This window comes from Mus pahari, chromosome 10 (assembly GCF_900095145.1).
Source record: "Mus pahari chromosome 10, PAHARI_EIJ_v1.1, whole genome shotgun sequence".
NCBI classification, from domain to species: domain Eukaryota; kingdom Metazoa; phylum Chordata; class Mammalia; order Rodentia; family Muridae; genus Mus; species Mus pahari.
In genome coordinates, this window is record NC_034599.1 from 34,013,948 (window position 1) to 34,033,527 (window position 19,580).

Genomic DNA, 19,580 nt, shown 5'->3' on the forward strand with positions numbered 1-19,580 from the left:
GTGTGTGTGTGTGTGTGTGTGTGTGTGTGTGTGTGTGTGTGTTGGTAGAGTATATTTCTATAGACAAGGAAATTATGAAAGCAAATGAAGACAGGAATTGCTTCTAGGTATTATGTGTTTAGAATGCAAGTAAGGATTTGGAGAATTCAGAACACTTGTCTCATGTTCACGTTTCATTGGGCCCTTGGTGACAAAACAATATAGAGCTCTGTAATGGATTTTCAGGTAGTTCTAGAAGCATTACCTATGAAGAAAAACAGGTATAATTGACTGATACTAGCTCTTTTGATTAACACAAGAAAGGAAGCACAAATCAATGATGTCTAGAAATTTTCAACACAATCTAGACTCTAAGTAACTCATGAAATATTTTGAGTGCAAATCTAAAAAGCAAATAAGAAAATGCCATAAATTCCCAGATATTAGATCTGAGATTACACATGTATTATTTTTGATATTACAACATTTATTATCATGTTCTATGAGGTAGGATAATGATACAGAGATTCTAAATGGCTAGAGAGATAATCTGCCTCAATAGAAACACACATAAAATGTTAAGACAAAAATTGACTTGAAAATATAATGAAAGTTTTAAAATAGATGTATTTAATATGAAATTAGCAGTACTAGCCATTTAGTAAAGGAAGGAAAACCAAATGGGTGAGATGTGTTGAAGAACCAATCAGTTTTCACATTTGTAAATAAGTCTCTAAGATCCCACAGAAAATCCTATATAAAAATAGTAGAATTAGAAAACTAGTAATATCAGAAAATATTAAAACAATGTATAGAAAATTACCAGCATTTTGTTATATAAAAAACAAAGATATAAAAATTAAATAGTTTAAGTTATAACAGAAGCATTGTACATATTTTAAGATACATTTCTCAACCTGTAATTTATAACCACTTTGAGGGTAGACTATAAGATATTCTGAATCTCAGATATTTACATTATGAGTCATAACAGTAGCAAAATTACAGTTAGGAAGTAGCAATGCTATAATTTTATGGGTTTGGTCACCACAAAATGAGAAAATGTACTAAAAGTTTGTAGCATTAGGAAGATTGAGATCCATTGCTTTAGGACATAGAGATTCACCAGCTAGGTTGCTCATGGCATAAAGGTAATTACTTCCTAGACAGAGGATATGGATCCATTTCTTATAACACAGCAAACCATCAGAGAAAATCTACTTTCTCAAGATGATCTCCAAAGTATGTATGTATGTATGTATGTATGTATGTATGTGAGATATATATATATATATATATATATATATATATATATATATATATATATATATATATATATATATATATATATATATATATATATATATATAAACTATACACATATCTTATAGGCACACATGTATACACAAATTCAGGGACAAAATAGATAAATGGATACATTAATTCTTCACATAAATTGATTTGAAATCACAAATGTAGACATTTTATTTTTTTTAAAGATCAATACTGATTGAGCATATGTAAGGAACTGAAGTATTTTCTCAAGTACAATGCCTATTATCTAATGGAATTAAAAGCAGCTCATTTAGTAGATGAGGCAAATTAAGCATTAATGCTTAGTAACTCACCTAGCCACTTATACTACAGTGTTTACTCTGAACCCTGCAGGAAGCACTCTTACCAACTGCATGATCTCAACAGACCCTATATTTCATAGTCCTAATTGATATAAGAGATGAAATATTGTTCAAAAGTTATTATGGTAGCAATGAATTAAATTATCATTATATGTATGTATGAGTAAAGGAATTACAGCAGTAAAGAAGACGAATCCAACTTCCCATCTCTAGCACTATCTGTTTTATTTTATTATTTTTTTTTATTAGTAGTAGGTTCAACTCTACAGCTTATGGCCTACCCATCCATGGGTTTGTGAATCATTTAATAGTACTAGAAATGACTTTTATCTTGGAGAGTAGGGCATAGATGCAACTATTGAGTACTCCCATAACATTTGTGTCCCTAATATAACATTGCAAAAAGTTTCCTAGGAAAATCAAGGATTGTTACTAAGCAAGACTGTTGAATTTTCTTCTATATAGGATAAGTAGAACCTGTAGATATTAAGAAAAGAAATCAGTAGGGTTGAAACTTCCAAGTTGACTCCTACATGACTTCTCCATACACCATGACTCAAGTATGTGGTATCTTCAGCAATAAGGTCTGACCATCAAGATCTGGATCATAACTTTTAGTTTGGGTTATTAAGATGTGGAGATACGTATTTAACAAGAGGGAAAGAGTGAACACTCTTGTTTTATCAATGACTTTAGTAAAATTATTTGAATTTTCTTCATTAATTTAATATTGGCTGTGGGCGTATATATTTTTTTTTAATGTTGGGATAAGTATGCTGCACTCCTAGATTTTTCCATAATTTTAATCATGGAAATATGTTTGATTTTGTCAAAGGCTTTTTAAGCATCTAATGATGTGATCATGTTGAATAATACGGCTCATATTCAAATATATCTATCTTTATTGTGATCCGGTCATCCTTGTGACATTTAATACTTTTACTTTGTTTGGTAGATTTAGTGTTTTCCGTATTACATTAGAAGGGGGACTCCTCTTTTTCTCTTTTTTAATATCCCATATTCATCTTGCCCCTTCATGAGCATTTTCTTCCTTATATTTAAGAAAGAAATATTTTTATATGTGCCATCCCACACAGATTATTTCTTTTCTTTCTCTCTGCTCCTTTTATTAAATTTTTTGATGTATTTTTTCAAAAAAATATTTTAAAAAGCCTTTTTTATACACTATATTTTGATCATATATTCAATTCCCATAGCTCCTTCTTTGCTACTGATCACTGAAATTCAAATTTTCACCCTGTTCTCTCTGAAAAATTCAAAACATAAGACAAAATAAAGGAAACAAAAATTACAAAACTGTAGAGTCTATTTTGTGTTGGCCAACTTTAAGTGAGTATAAAGCCTGTATGGAGTTTGATTGATGTACCCAATGTCTCTGCAGTCAAGAAAACTGAATTTCAGTGTTATATTTAGAAGTGTCCCTTCAATGATTTTAGCAAATACATTTTTTGTGCCTTTATTTGTGTTTCCTTGTAGTTCCCCACAGATTCTGTGCTTTTGTAGTGTCTGATGAATCTCTTCTTAAGTTTTATTAGATTTATTGTTTTCTTGACTTACTTTTTATTCTATTTTGTCTTCAAACCCTGATATACACTGTTCTATTTGATTTATTTTACTAGAATGTCTATCTATTTAATGTTGTGCTTTGTTTAATTTTGTATTTTATATTTTATCCATTTATATTTTCTTTAGAATTTCTATTTTTATATCAATTAAATTACCTTCCGCATCCTTAATTATTTTACTTAATTTCTTCAATGGTTGTCTTGTCCTAGTCTACATCCCAGTATTAATATCCTATTTGATTTCATTGTCCATATTTATAATTTCTATTTCATATTGTCATTTACAGTGAATATATAGATAAAGTGTCTTGTTTTTCCCTTTTGTCTGTGTGCTGTTGGTGATTTTGGTATGAGATGTGGGCATCTGGAGTTAGAGTCTTGGTAGTATTACTTGGTATGGATATTTGTTCCACCTTGTTTGTGTTGTTGGGATCTCTGTGATTACTTGAAGTTATCAGGGTTTTGGGCAGCCAGATACTTACTGTTCAAACATGGGATCTCTAAGTGTTAATATGTAATTGGAATATCAGAAGTAGTTTTAGTTAAATAGGCAAAGATCAGCTTAGCACAAATTAACCCAGTGATGTTTGCAGGTTCTCACTATGGAGAAGCTTGTGGAGGTGTACAAAGAAGTTTAGAGTTTCTTTGGGTCATGAGGAAAAGGATGCTAGGAGATTCAGGCTTTATGTGGATATCTCTTTTAGGTTGTGGCCAATGAAGAGGTATTACTGGTGTTAACAAAAAGAAGTGAAACAGTTTCTATGGATCAATAGCTGTACTTGCCCTCTGAACTCCTAATAGATGTATGCATTCATCCACATATATGAACACCATAACATTAACATAGAAACATACCCATGCAAACCGAAAAGCAAAATAATAAGGTAAGTAATAAACAATATTATCATACTTGTGTTAGGATTTCTTTCAGAAAAATCTAAAGGCTGATATTTACAACAGCTTTTCTACTATTATAGGAACGTTACCAGTTGCCTTTCACGGTCTTAAATAATTTATGAAATGTATGCTTAATGTATTTAACCAAAGCAAAAATGCTGAATAAATCAGAATTGTTAAGAAGAAAAAATATGATGACTACATACTGGATATCATATACAATGGAAAGGAAGAAAATAAAAATCAAGGAAAATATCAAGGCCTGGTAGCAAATATTCAGGATCTTATGAATATGGTTGTGACTCTGGAATTGAAGATACAAGATGAGTTATTGAGGAAAATAAAATGAGTAAGGCCAAGAAAGGAAAATGATGTAATAGTCAAATAAAGAAAAATTATATAGAATGAATAAATTTAAATATATTTAATTCATACTATGTAGTAGTCAAAAATTAACGGTCATGATACATTTGACACATATTTGTCAGAAAAATTATCTTTGTTGTATCATTTTCTTCAAAGCAATATTGACATCCTTATTCCTCAGACTGTAGATCAGGGGGTTGAGCATGGGAACAATGATGGTGTAAAATATTGAAGACACTTTTCCTTCATCCATAGAATTGAAAGAAGATGGGTTCAGATACATAAATGAAGCAGAACCATAAAAGACAGCAACAGCTGAGATGTGGGAGCTGCAGGTGCTGAAGGTTTTGGATCGTCCCTCAGTAGATTTAATACGTAGGATGCTGATAATGATGAAAGCATAAGAACTGAGGATAGTCAATGTTGGGGTAATAATATTAATTCCACTAAAAATTAGAATCATCAACTCATTAATAAAAGCATTAGAGCATGATAGCTTAAGGATAGAAATAAGGTCACAGAAATAATGGTTGATCAAATCATATCTGCAGAAATCAATCCTAAACATACAACCTACATGAGCTGATGCACAAACTATTCCTATAATGTACACTCCTAAAACAAGAGAAAGGCACTTATGTTGAGACATGATTATACTGTAAAGCAAGGGGCTACAGATGGCAACATAGCGATCATATGCCATTGCAGCCAGCATGTAGCATTCCGAAATAGCAAAAAGGAGAAAGAAGTAAAGTTGAATCATACACTCAGGGTAGGAGATTTCATTCTTCTCCATCACAAAGTTCACCAGCATTTTTGGGGTAATGACAGTAGATTGGCAGAGGTCAATGAAGGACAGACTGCTGAGGAAGAAGTACATGGGTGTGTGCAGGTGTGAGCTGAGCAGGATGAGGATGATCATGCCCAGGTTCCCCAGCACTGTGAGCAGGTAGATTCCAAGGAAGAGGAGGAAGAGGGGCAGCTGCAGCTCTGGTTGGTCTGTTAAGCCAGAGAGGAAGAATTTGGTCACTGTAGAGTGATTGCCTTTTTCCATGCTCTCAGGCAGATTCTGAAAGGAAAAGATATAGACTTTTGAGAAACACATTTGTTCTTCTTTTGGAAGAAGGTACCACTTTAAATTCTATATGAAAACTACTTTCTGCACCATATTTACTATGTGGAAATAGTCTCATTCTAGTATTTTCTAAATTTGAGAGTTTTTGAAACTCAAAATTAATATTTTTATAGAAAATTCTTCATTTGTGTTTGTATTGTGAAAAACTTGTGTACAGTATTTCAATGTGTTAAACCTTTGGCCTTAGTATTTCTAAATACTATTTCTAAATGTCACCATTTATTAAGAGATATAGCTCAGACAATAAAGTTTCTGATTTGAATCATGACATTAACAGCTTTTCCCAAAAAGAATTGCACATAACACATAAATAGCAGAGACGTATCAATTAAATGACAATTACTGGCAAAGTTTCCAGAATAAGACTTTTATGTTTCAAATTTTCTTCTTGTTCCTTCAACTTTTGTGAATAGAGAGTGTCAAAATAGAAACAGAAAAACACAAAGCAATATTAAAATTTTGTTTCCTTGTTCTGTTACATAATAAATATTTTTATTGATTATTTCACACAATAAACATTCATAATGAATTAGTATTGACTTAATATTATTTGCAGATGATATTAGAGTATATATAAGAGACTCTAAAAATTCCTCCAAGTAAATGATTAAAAAATCACTGTCAGCAATGTGAGAGGATCCAACAATAATTTTCATAAATCAGTGTCTATTCTATATACAAATAACAAATTTACTGAGAAGGAAATCATGGAAAAATGCCTTTCATAGTAGCCCCACATAATATATAAAATATCTTGGGTAACATTAACCAAAAAAGTGAAAGATTTGTATTAGTAGAAAAGTAGGGATAGTTGAGGGTGGGATTTGTATGGGTGGGACTGGAAGCAGAGGATGGAGGGAACGGAGGGGACAGCATCCATATGTAAAGTGATTAGTCATAATAATAATAATAATAATAATAATAATAATAACAGTAAAGCATTAGGTAACTGGCCCATAAGAAATAATTTTCGAAGTTATTTCCTGGCTTCAACGAACATCTTTACACACACACACACACACACACACACACACACACACACAAACACATTCTTCCCCCAAAATGGTAAACAGAAAAAGGCAGCTCCTTAAGAAAGTACTAAATGAAACAAGTATGGAAAAATAGGTATCAACTTGCAATATGATTTTCAAAGGAAACAGGTTTGGGGTTATATTCATTCACTAAAAGTGTGACATGGACATTGGTTTGGACATTTTAGTCAAAAGTGGCCAAAGACATCTTGCATAATTAAATTCACAATAAACTTCCATGCTATAATCCACACATCCAAAACAAGGATAGCGTATCTTTCTTAGACGGGGAACTAAAATAGATATTTGATGGACAGAGATAGGGAACTGGGTGGGAGAGAGGATGGGGAGTGTAGCATAGTATGGTAGGGATCAGATCAGATGTGGAAAAACCTAGAAAGAGAAAATGGAATAGGTGGCAGGGGTAGGGTGTGTATGTGTGGGGGATTAGTAATGACTAGTACTTGCTAGAAAGCTGGGGTGTAGGGAGGGCTCAGGGGTCTTTGGGATGCAACTCATTCTGAGACTTCAAGCAATGGGGGAAATGAATCAGGAAGTGGCTGCTTTCTGTAGCCAGGCAGAACTCAGAGTGGAGAGGCAAGGACAGCAACCCACCCATAATATCTTCAACTCAAAATGTGTCTTTCCTAAAAGATATATGGGAACAAAGAGCAGAGACTGAGGGAATGGAGCTAAGCAATGATTGGACCAAACTGAGACCCATCACATGGACAAGAACCAATCCCTGACATTATTAATGATACTCTATTATAATTGCCAAAAAGAACATAGTATAACAGTTTACTGAGAGAGAGGCTCTACAAGATGGAGAAACCTTCTGCAAAATATAGGAGGGACCTCTGAGAGTCTTAATGGGAGAGCTGGAGAATGGATTGTGAGGCTAGAAGAGGACAGGAACCCACCAGGACAACCAAGAGTGTCAATTGACCAAGAGTTCAATTTTTTAGGTTTCCCAGAGAATGAACAACCTGACAAATAGAGAACATGGGATAGAGCTAGGCCCCCTATACATTAGCAGCAGACGAGCAGTTTGTGCTTCATGTAGATCCTCCAACAACTAGAGCAGTGGCTGTCCCTGAATGTGTTGCTTGCCTGCCTGCCTGTGGATCCAGCTCCCCTAACTGGGTTGCCTATCTGACCTCAGTTGAAGATGTGCTTTTTTGCTGTTAATTATTTTGAAGGGTGGTAGTTGAGTGTGTGGTTCAATGGGTTGGGACTCTGAGGTGGACATATAGACATATCTCAGAAGGTCCAAATAGAGAATCTAGAAAATAGACTCTCATATATATGGTAAATTTATGATCTGCAAACCATAAAAAGAAAGTAGCCTAGGAATATTCTTTTCAATGTTATTTTTGGAATAATTGAGCAATTAGATAGGCAATAATAAAAAAATCTCAATTATTATAGATTCATTGTAACAACTTATACTAAAGTATTTTTACGTACATCACAGTTCATTTGAAAAATTTGAAATTTGAACATAAAATTCCTATAAGTATTAACAGAAATTTGTTTTGTTTTGTTTTGTTTTGTTTTGTTTTGTTTTTCGAGACAGCGATTCTCTTTGTAGCCCTGGCTGTCCTGGAACTCACTCTGTAGACCAGGTTGGCCTCGAACTCAGAAATCTGACAGCCTCTGCCTCCCGAGTGCTGAGATTAAAGGCATGTGCCACCAAAACCCCCGGCAACAGAAATATTTTTAGTAATCTTAGTTTCACTCATACACAAGAAGCAATCCCACTAAAATCAGGGACTAGAAAAGGCTGCCCACTCTTTCCCTACCTATTCAATATAGTACTTAAAGTCCTAACCAGAGCAATTGGACAACAAAAGTAGACCAAGAGGATACAAATTGGAAAGGAAGAAGTCAAAATATCATTATTTGCAGATGATATGATGGTATATGTAAGTGACCCTAAAATGTCCACCAGAGAACTCCTAAACCTGATAAACAGCTTCAGTGCAGTAGCTGGATATAAAATTAACTCAAACAAATCAGTGGCATTCCTCTACACAAAGGATAAAGAAATTAGGGAAACAACACCCTTCACAATAATCACAAATAATATAAAATACGTTGGTGTGACTCTAACTAAGGGAGTGAAAGATCTGTATGATAAGAACTTCAAGTCTCTAAAAAAAGAAATTGAAAAAGATCTCAGAAGATGGAAAGATCTCCCATGCTCATGGATTGGCAGGATTAACATAGTCAAAATGGCCATCCTGCTGAAAGCAATAAACAGATTCAATGCAATTCCCTTCAAAATTCCAAGTCAATTCTTCACTGAGTTTGAAAGGGAAATTTGCAAATTCTTCTGGAACAATAAAAAACTTAGGATAGCAAAACCATCCTCAACAATAAAAACCACTGGTAGAATTTGTTTTTAAATAAAACAAACTGATTTATTTGAAATTAAATTTTCGCTATTTTGGGATAATGAAATATAGTAAAACAATACAAAGCAGTTAAGACCAGCATGGAACCAAGGAGAGAAACCAAGAAAATGCAATGAGAGATTTCTGGAGTTTCCTAAAGAGATAATTGAAGGAAATTAAGGTTAAGTCATTATCAAGGAGAACAGTTACAGTGTTAATGTACTTTCAATAAATAATGGTAATAAATTATAAGAGTTCACATATTGCCATCAAGATACTCCAGTTCCTAGGTATTTGAAAATTAAATTTTTTTGAAAATCTGTCTATACTTGATTGAAATTAAATATTAATAAATACAAAATTTGGTGATATTTTCTTTGAAAACAATAAAAAATTGTTTACCTTGAGAAAAATGTTGAAAACTTATATATCTGATATGAAATAGTATGTGTAATTTTTAAGTTTAAAAATATAGTCAGGTAATTTCTCTATTTCAAGAAAAACAGGAAACTAATTTGAACATTTTCATCAAAACTTTTAAGTAAATGGCAATTAGTTATAAGAAAAACATTTAACTATATCGATCAAAATGCAAATTCATTCACATTTGAACACTAATATAACCTTATAACATTTAGGTTAAAATACAAGATAAAGAAACCAAGTGTCACACAAGGTAAATTATCACATTCAACAGCTTAAGAGCAAGTATAATTTATTTTTATAAAAAATCATGTACCTAAGAAAACATAAAATATACTATTCTTAATTAAAACCATTTTTCAGAAAAATGAATCTTCTTAAAATAACTGAATGTTTAGATCCTTCCTGTTTTCAGTTGTCATGTAATCAGTAAATTAACAGAAAACAAAAACCTGTAGACACACTTTTCATGCCAGAACACACCTGCATTTCTTCTCAATGCAGAGGATTACACCCAGTGTCTAAGTTTTCTAGATAACTGCTTTATGGCTGTTCTATATGCCCAGGCCTAGGTTCTCTGAGACAACATCTCACCACTTTCTGATGAACTTTAACTTACTGTGATGTGCTTTGGATGATGTACAACTTAATCCCAGGAAGAACACTGGAACTGGAGATACTTGCCACTTTATACCACATCAGACTTTCTACTGTGTTGGAAAAAGGAAACTCAAGTCAGCCTCATATGTACTTCAGGGTTTCTCAGTCTTGGACTCTGGGATTTGGTATTTGTACAATGATGTTCATGGCATGTGTGTGCTCTCAAGTCTTAAACTCCTTCATTGTCCCCTCTGTCACTTCTTACAGATGCCCTTGGAGATTTTCATGGTTTTGTCTTTCGTTGCCCTGGGGAATCAATTATGCTTAAGTTTACTACACTACTTATCATCAAGATTAAAAAAAAATAAAAGTTTAGTAATAGAAATGAGATCATTCCCCTGTTTGCCAGCCTGCTTCATAGACTAACCTCAGACTGGAAGCTTCTTAACTAATTCTATTTCCTTCTAGCATGATAAAGCCTTTGCCTGTGACAACGCTTCAACACTTTCACTTCAATTCTACAACCATTTCAGGGATTATTTAGCTATCTAAAATGCATGTTGCTCTTTACAACAAAATTTTTGAATAGGACAGTGTAAACATCCAGTCACTTTATGTATCCTTCCAGTAAGGCATTCTAAAAAGCATCTACTACAGTATATATAAAGGAAAATTATAAATCAGTAACATGATATAAACTATTCCACGTAGACATGATTTTATTGAAAGATCAACACTGATTTTTTTTATAAGGTTCTGAAGTATTTTCGTAAGTACAATGGTTATTTTCTCAAGAAATTAAAAACACCTCACTTAGTAGACTAGGAAAATTATGCACTGAATCTTAAACCACAAAATTGGAGGGTGAGCTAAGCCATGTATGATTCCTGAACCAGGGCTTTAATGCTTCTGTCCTGATCTCTGTCGTAATTGCATGTAATGTCATAAAAGCATGTCGGGTTCCTTAAAGGTCACACTGCTTTGCAGCATATCAGGAAAAAAAATCTCAATGAGTTAACCTGTAAAGGAGTGAATTTAAGGGCCATGTAAGCATATGAGCTTTTTCAGGAGGCATGCTTTTATATACATAAGGAGGGAATGTCTAACTTGCAATCAGACTATCCTGTGTTCACATATTAAATATTATCCCAGAGATTATTTGATTTCATTAAATTTTCCATTGATTTCAATATGAGACAGATGTAAGAAGATCATTGGAGGTTGCTGATTGCCAGCCTAGCCCAAAAATATGAGTACTATGTTCAGCAAGAAAGTCTACACCATGTTATCAAGGATGAAATTGATGGAGGTCACCCAGTGATGACCTTCTCTGGCCTGACATGTTTCTACAAACACATTCATGCACACACACACACACACACACACACACACACACACACACACAATTATGTGTTAGTCTGCACACACATGTATATAACATAAAGATATATACTACACACATGCTCACACACAGAAGCAGTTTTAATGAAAACAAATTCAAAATTCCAAAAAGATTCTCCTCATATTGAAGTGAAATAGAGAATATGAATTATCTAAGAGTCGTGAGGAGGAATTCTAGTTTCTGTATCTAAAAACTGAGCTACACTTGTAATGAGGGATATCATCTACTTTTTTGAGGCCTGGCACCTCTGTGAGGGTTCCCCTTGGGGCCTTCATTCATTTCTCACAAAGTGTCTTCTGCTTTCTTTTTTCTTGTTTTTTTTTTTCAATTTTTTATTAGATATATTCTTCAATTACATTTCAAATGTCATCTCGAAAGTCCCCTATACCCTCCCCCTGCACTGCTTCCCTACCCACCCACTCCGACTTCATGGCCCTGGAGTTCCCCTGTACTGGGGCATATATAGTTTGTAAGACCATGGGGCCTCTCTTCCCAATGATGTCCAACTAGGCCATCTTCTGGTACATATGCAGCTAGAGACACAAGCTCTCAGGGTACTGGTTAGTTCATATTATAGTTCCACCTATAGGGTTGCAGACCCCTTCAGGTCCTTGGGTACTTTCTCTAGCTGCTCCTTTGTGGGACCTGTGTTTCATCCAATAGCTGACTGTGAGCATCCACTTCTGTGTTTGCCAGGCACTGGCATAGTCTCACCAGAGACAGCTATATCAGGATCCAGTTAGCAAAATCTTGCTGGCTTATTCAATAGTGTCTGTGTTTGGTGGCTGACTATGGGATGGACCCCTAGCTAGGGCAGTCTCTATATGGTCCATCCTTTTGTCTCAGCTCAAAACTTTGTCTCTATAACTCCTTCCATGGATATTTTGTTCTCTACTCTAAGGAGGAATGAAGTATCCAAGTGCTGGTCTTCCTTCTTCTTAATTTTCTTGTTTTATTTTTTCAAATTTATCCTGGATATTCTAAATTTCTGGGCTAATATCCACTTATGAGTGAATGCATATCAAGTGAGTTCTTTTGTGATTGGGTTACCTCATTCAGGATGATATCCTCCAGATACATCCATTTGCCTAAGAATTTCATAAATCTATTGTTTTTAATTGTTGAGTTTGTACTTCATTGTGTAAATGTACCACATTTTCTGTATCCATTCCTCTATTGAGGGACATCTGGGTTCTTTCCAGCTTCTGAATATAATAAATAAGGCTGCTATGAACATAGTGGAGCATGTGTCCTTGTCAAAATTTGGAACATCTTCTGGGTATATGCCCAGGAGAGGAAATGCTGGATCTTCCAGTAGTACCATGTCCATTTTTCTGAGGAATTGCCAGACACAGTGGTTGTACCATCTTGAAATCCCACAAACAATGGAGGAGTGTCCCTCTTTCTCTACATCCTCACCAGCATCTCTTGTCACCTGAATATTTGATCTTAGCCATTCTGATTGGTGTGAGGGGAAATCTCAGGGTTGTTTTGATTTGCATTTCCCTGATGATTAAGTATGTTGGACATTTTTTGAGGTGCTTCTCAGCCCTTTGGTATTCCTCAGTTGAGAATTCTTTGTTTAGCTCTGTACCCCATTTTTAATGGGGTATTTGAATTTCTGGAGTACAGCTTTTGAGTTCTTTGTATATATTGGATATTAGTCCCCTATCAGATTTAGGATTGGTAAAAATCTTTCTCAATCTGTTGGTGACCTTTTTGTCTTCTTGACAGTGTCTTTTGCCTTACAGAAGCTTTGCAATTTTATGAGTTCCCATTTATCGATCCTTGATCTTACAGCACAGTCCATTGCTGTTCTCTTCAGGAATTTTTCCCCTATGCCCATATCTTCGAGGCTTTTTCCCATCTTCTCCTATATAAACTTCAGTGTTTCTTGTTTTATTTGGAGTTCTTTGATCCACTTAGACTTGTGCTTTGTACAAGGAGGTAAGAATGGATCAATTCCATGCTCTCTCAATGAGAGAGAGAGCATACACCAGCAGCTTGATGGCATACCTAAAAGCTATATAACAAAAGGAAGAAAATTCACCCAAAAGGAGTAGAAGGCAGGAAATAATAAAAATCAGGGGTGAAATCAACCAAGTAGAAACAAAAAGAATTATTCAAAGAATAAACCAGACCCCTAACATCTTCCTTCAGAATCCCAGTGGAGGCCACTGAGTGCTCCTGATACTCTCAACACCACAGTTCCTCAGAATCACCTTGGGATCATAGGAGGCAGACCAGAGACCCAGACCCTTGGGTACCTTCTTTGCCAGAGGAGAGTTAGCCTACAGGGAGGGCTCTGACCCCAGAACTCAGAAGGTGGATCAGAGCTCCAGACTTCTGGACACTTGCCCTGCAAGAGGAGTGCTTGCCTGCAGAGAGTGCTCTGACCACTAGGACTCAGGTGGGAGTTGGATTCCCAGGAGTGCCAACAGAGGATAACAGAATCACAGGAGGATCAAGCTCCAGAAAGAGACAGCTTGAACATTAACACCAGAGATTTCCAGGTAGTGAAAGGCAAACATAAGAATCTTAAGAACAGAAACCAAGAACGGTAGGCATCATCAGAACCCAGGATGCCCAACACAGCAAGTTCTGGATACCCCATCACAAATGAAAAGTAAGACACAGATTTAAAATCATATCTCATGATGGTGGTTTAAGATTTTAAAAAGGGTATTAATAACTCACTTAAATAAATACAGGAGAACACTGCTAAACAGGTAGAAGGCCTTAAAGAGGAAACAGAAAAATCACACAAAGAATTATAGTAGAACACTGCTAAACAGGTAATAGTCAGATCCTACTAAAAAGGGCTATACTCAACAAAACTGGAAAACCTGGTTGAAATGGACAACTTCCTAGAGATATAGCAGGTACCAAAGTTAAATCAGGATGAGATTAATGATCATAACAGTCCCAATTCCCCTACAGATATAGAAGCAGTCATTAATAGTTTCCCAACCAAAAAAAGCCCAGGATCAGATGGGTTTAGTGCAAAGATCTTTCAGATCTTCGTAGAAGACCTAATTCCAACTCTGCTCAAACTATTCCACAAAATAGAAACAGAAGCTACCCTACCCAATTTATTCTATGAAGCCACAATTACTCTGCTACCTAAAAGTCACAAAGATCCAACAAAGAAAGAGAACTTCAGACCAATTTCCCTTATAAATATCTATGCAAAAATACTCAATAAAATTCTCACAAACCGAATCCAAGAACACATCAAAACAATCATCCATCATGACCAAGTAGGCTTCATCCCAGGGATGCAAGGATGGTTTAATATACGTAAATTCATAAACATAATCCGCTATATAGACAAATTCAAAGACAAAAATCACATGATCATCTCGTTAGTTGCTGAGAAAGCATTTAACAAAATCTAGCACTCCTTCATGATAAAAGTCATGGAAAGATCAGGAATTCAAGGCCCATACCTAAACATAATAAAAGCAATATATAGCAAACCAGTAGACAACATCAAACNAAATGGAGAGAANCTNGANGCAATCCCACTAAAATCATGGACTAGACAAGTCTCCCCACTTTCTCTCTACCTATTCAATATAGTACTTGAAATCCTAGGCAGAGCAATTAGACAACAAAAGGAGATCAAGGGGATATAAATTGGACAGGAAGAAGTCAAAATATCACTATTTGCAGATGATATGATAGTATATGTAAGTGACCCTAAAAATTCCACCAGAGAACTCCTAAACCAGATAAACAGCTTCAGTGCAGTAGCTAGATATAAAATTTACTCAAACAAATAAGTGGCCTTTCTCTACACAAAGGATAAACAGGATGAGAAAGATATTAGGGAAACAACACCATTCACAATAGTCAGAAAAAAATATAAAATACCTTGTTGTGACTCTAAGTAAGGAAATGAAAGATCTGTATGACAAGAACACAAGTCTCTGAAGAAAGAAATTGAAGATCTCAGAAGATGGAAAGATCTCCCATGCTCATGGATTGGCAGGATTAATGTAGTCAAAATGGCTATCCTGCTGAAAGCAATCTACAGATTCAATGCAATCCCCATCAAAATTCCAACTCAACTCTTCACTGAGTTAGAAAGGGCAATTTGCAAATTCATCTGGAATAACAAAAAACCTGGGATAGCAAAAACTCTTCTCAATAATAAAAGAACATCTGGGGGAATCACCATACCTGATCTCAAGCTGTACTTCAGAGCAATTGTAATAAAAACTGCATGTTACAGGTTCAGTGACAGTCAGGTAGATAAATGGAACAGAATTGAAGACCCAGAAATGAACCCACACAGGTATGGCTACTTGTTGTTTGACAAAGGAGCTAAAACCATCCATTGGAAAAAAGCCAGCATTTTCTACAAATAGTGCTGGTTCAACTGGCAGGTATCATGTATAAAAATGCCGAATTAATCCATTCTTATCTCCTTGTAAAAAGCACAAGTCTAAGTGGATCAAAGAACTCCACATAAAACTAGAGACACTGAAATTTATAGAGGAGAATGTAGGGGAAAAGCTTCAAGATATGTACAAAAGGAAAAAATTCCTAAACAGAACAGCAGTGGCCTGTGCTGTAAGATCAAGAATTGACAAATGGGACCTCATCAAATTTCAAATATTCTGTAGGGTAGAAGATACTGTCAATAAGACAAAAAGGCCACCAATAGATTGGGAAAGAATTTTTACCAATCCTAAATCTGATAGGGGACTAATATCTAATATATATGAAGAGCTCAAGAAGATGAACTCCAGAAACTCAAATAACCCCATTAAAAATGGGGTATAGAGCTAAACAAACAAATCTCAGCTGAGGAATATCGGAAGGCTGAGAAGCACTTGAAAAAAAATGTTCAAGATCTTTAATCCTTAGGGAAATGCAAATCAAAACATCCATGAGACCTTACACCAGTCAGAATGGCTAGGATCAAATACTCTGGTGATAGCAGATGCTGGCGATGATGTGGAGAAAGAGAAACACTCCTCCATTGCTGGTGGGATTGCAAGCTTGTACAACCACTCTGGAAATCAGTCTGGCAGTTCCCCCCAAAACTGGACAAAGTACTTGTTAGCACCAGGATACTGCAAGCCCTGCCTAACCATGTGACTCTTGACCTGCATTGCCAGGACAATGACCTTCTATCCCACAACAGACCTGGCTCAGTCCCCACCCTCAGTGGTGTGACAACACTTTCCTTATAAATTAAGGGATCACCCCCTCCTCGCTCTCTTCTCTTCTTCTCTTTCCCCCTTCCCTTTTTCTCCTCCTCTTTCTCTCTCTCTTCTCTACTCTTCTACCTGCTTCGCCACTCCCCATTCCTGCTAAATAAACCTCTCATGTGGAATCAACCTGGTGTGGTTTGCTGTTTGGTTCATCTGCTCAAATCAATAATACTAATTCATAAAAGTACTACTGGTAGATCCAGCAATACCTCTCCTGGGCATATACCCAGAAGAAGATGTCTAACTGGTATAGGGACACATGCTCCACTATGTTCATAGCATCCCTATTTATAATAGCCAGAAGCTGGAAAGGACCCAAGATCCCTCAACAAAGGAATGGATGCAGAAAATGTGTTACATTTACACAATGGAGTACTACTCAGCTATTAAAAACACTGAATTTATGAAATTCTTAGGCAAATGGATGTACCTGGAGGATATCATCCTGAGTGAGGTAACCCAATCTCAAAAGAAGTCACTTGATATTCACTCACTGATAAATGGATATTAGCCCAAAAACCTAGAATACCCAAGATACAATTTCCAAAACACAAGAAAATCAAGAAGGAAGACCAAGATGTGGATACTTCTTTCCTCCCTAAAATAGGGAATAAAATACCCATGGAAGAAGTTGCAGAGACAAAATTTGGATCTAAGATAAAAGGACTGCCCCACCCAGGGGTCCATCCCATAGTCAACCACCAAACGCAGATACTATTGCATATGACAGCAAGATTTACTGAAAGGACCTTGATATAGCTTTCCCCTGTGAGACTATGCCAGTGCCTGGCAAATGCAGAAGTGGATGCTCACAGTCATCTATAGGATGGAACACAGGGCCCCCAATGGAGGAGCTAAGGAAATTTCCCAAGGAGCTGAAGGGCTCTGTAATCCTATAGGTGGATCAACAATATGTACTAATGAGTACCCCCAGATCTCATGTCTCTAGCTGCATATGCTGCAGAAGATGGTTTAGTTGGCCATCATTGTGAAAAGAGGCCCCTTTGTCTTGCAAACTTTATATGCCCCATACAGGGGAAATCCAGGGCTAAGAAGTAGGAGTGAGTAGGTATGGGAGCAGGGTGGGGGGAGGGTATAGGGGACTTTTGGGATAGCATTTGAAATGTAAATGAAGGAAATATCCAATAAAATAGTTAAAAAAAAAAAAAAAAAACCAAACCAGCAGCTGGGTCTTTGAGAAAATCAAGTTAGATAAACCCTTAGCCAGATTCACTAGAGGGCACAGTACAGTATCCTAATTCAACAGAACCTGAGGACATCCAAAACACCATCAAATCCTACTACAAAAGGCAATACTCAACAAAAGTGTAAAACTTGGAAGAAATGGACAAATATCTATACAGATACCAGGTACTAAAGTTAAATCAGGATCAGATTAGTGACCTAAATAGTCCCATATCCTCTAAAGAAAGAAATCAAAGATCTCAGAAGATGGAAAGATCTCCCATGCTCATGGATTGGCAAGATCAATATAGTAAAAACAGCAATCTTGCTGAAAGCAATGGAAAGGTTCAATGCAATCCCCATCAAAATTCCAACTCAATTCTTCAGTGAATTAGAAATGCCAATTTGCAAATTCATCAGGAATAACAAAAAGCCTAGGATAGCAAAAACTCTTCTCAATGATAAAAGAACCTCTGGTGGAATCATAATGCCTGACCTAAAGCTGTACTACAGAGTAATTGTGATAAAAACTATATGGTCCTGGTACAGTGACAGACAGGTAGATCGAAGGAATAGAATTGAAGACCCAGAAATGAAACCACATACCTATAGTTACTTGATGTTTGACAAAGGAGCTAAAACCATCCAGTGGAAAAAAGACAGCATTTTCAACAAATGGTGCTGGCTCAACTGATGGTCATCATGTAGGAAAATGTGAATTGAGCCATAATTATCTCCTTTTATACAGCTCAAGTCTAAGTGGATCAAGGAACTCCACATAAAAACAGAGACACTAAAAATTATAGAGAAGAAAGTGGGGGAAAGCCTCAAAGATATGAGCACAGGCAAAAATTGCTGAACAGGACTGCAATGGCTTGTGATGTAAGATCAAGAATTTCCAAATGGGACCTCAAAGAATTGCAAAGCTTCCGTAAGACAAAAGACACTGTCAATAAGACAAAAAGGCTACCAACAAATTGGGGAAAGATCTTTACCAATTTTAAATCTGATAGGGGACTAGTATCCAATATATACAAAGAACTCAAGAGGATGGACTCCAGAAAATTAAATAACTCCATTAAAAATCGGGTATAGAGCTAAACAAAGAATTGTCAACTGAGGAATACTGAATGGCTGAGAAGCAAATGAAAAGATGTTCAACATCCTTAATCATCAGGGAAATGCAAATCAAAACAACCCTGAGATTCCACCTCAAACCAGTCAGAATGGCTAAGATCAAAAATTCAGGTGACATCAGATCATCTGGCAAGGATGTGGTGAAAGAGGCACACTCTTCCATTGTTGGTGGGATTTCAAGCTGGTAAAACCACTCTGGAAATCAGTCTGTCAGTTCCTGAGAAAATTAGACATAGTACTACTGGAAGATCCAGCAATACCACTCCTGTGCATATACCGAGAAGATGTTCCAACATGTATTAAGGACACATGATCCACTAAGTTCATAGCAGCCTTAATTATAATACCCAGAAGCTGGAACGAACCCAGATGTCCCTTAACGGAGGAATGGATACAGAACAGGTGGTAAATCTACATGATGGAGTACTACTCAGCTATTAAAAACAATGAATTTATGAAATTCTTAGGCAAATGTAGGTATCTGGAGGATATCATTCTTAGTGAGGTAACCCAATCACAAAAGAACTCACATGATAGGCACTCACTGATAAGTAGATTTTAGCCCAGAGACTTCGAAT

At 35.8% G+C, this 19,580-nt stretch overlaps 1 protein-coding gene across 2 annotated transcripts; it reads right to left on the minus strand.

Annotated features, from left to right (window-relative positions):
• Positions 1-3,702: 3,702 nt before the first annotated feature.
• LOC110327811 (olfactory receptor 146-like) lies at positions 3,703-5,519 on the minus strand. 2 transcript variants are annotated; one of them, XM_021207031.1, is made up of 2 exons: positions 4,609-5,519; positions 3,703-3,721 (listed from the first exon to the last, which is right to left on the minus strand). In XM_021207031.1, the coding sequence occupies exons 1-2, from the start codon at positions 5,517-5,519 to the stop codon at positions 3,703-3,705; spliced, it is 930 nt and encodes a 309-aa protein (XP_021062690.1). The 2 variants fall into 2 exon arrangements, with proteins under 2 accessions (XP_021062690.1, XP_021062691.1); XM_021207032.1 differs by lacking the exon at positions 3,703-3,721 and having other exon boundaries at positions 4,593-5,519.
• Positions 5,520-19,580: the final 14,061 nt, after the last annotated feature.

Excerpts from the sequence above, each read along its gene's own strand:
- LOC110327811 (XM_021207031.1), bottom strand. The coding sequence starts at position 5,519 with ATGGAAAAAGGCAATCACTCTACAGTGACCAAATTCTTCCTCTCTGGC.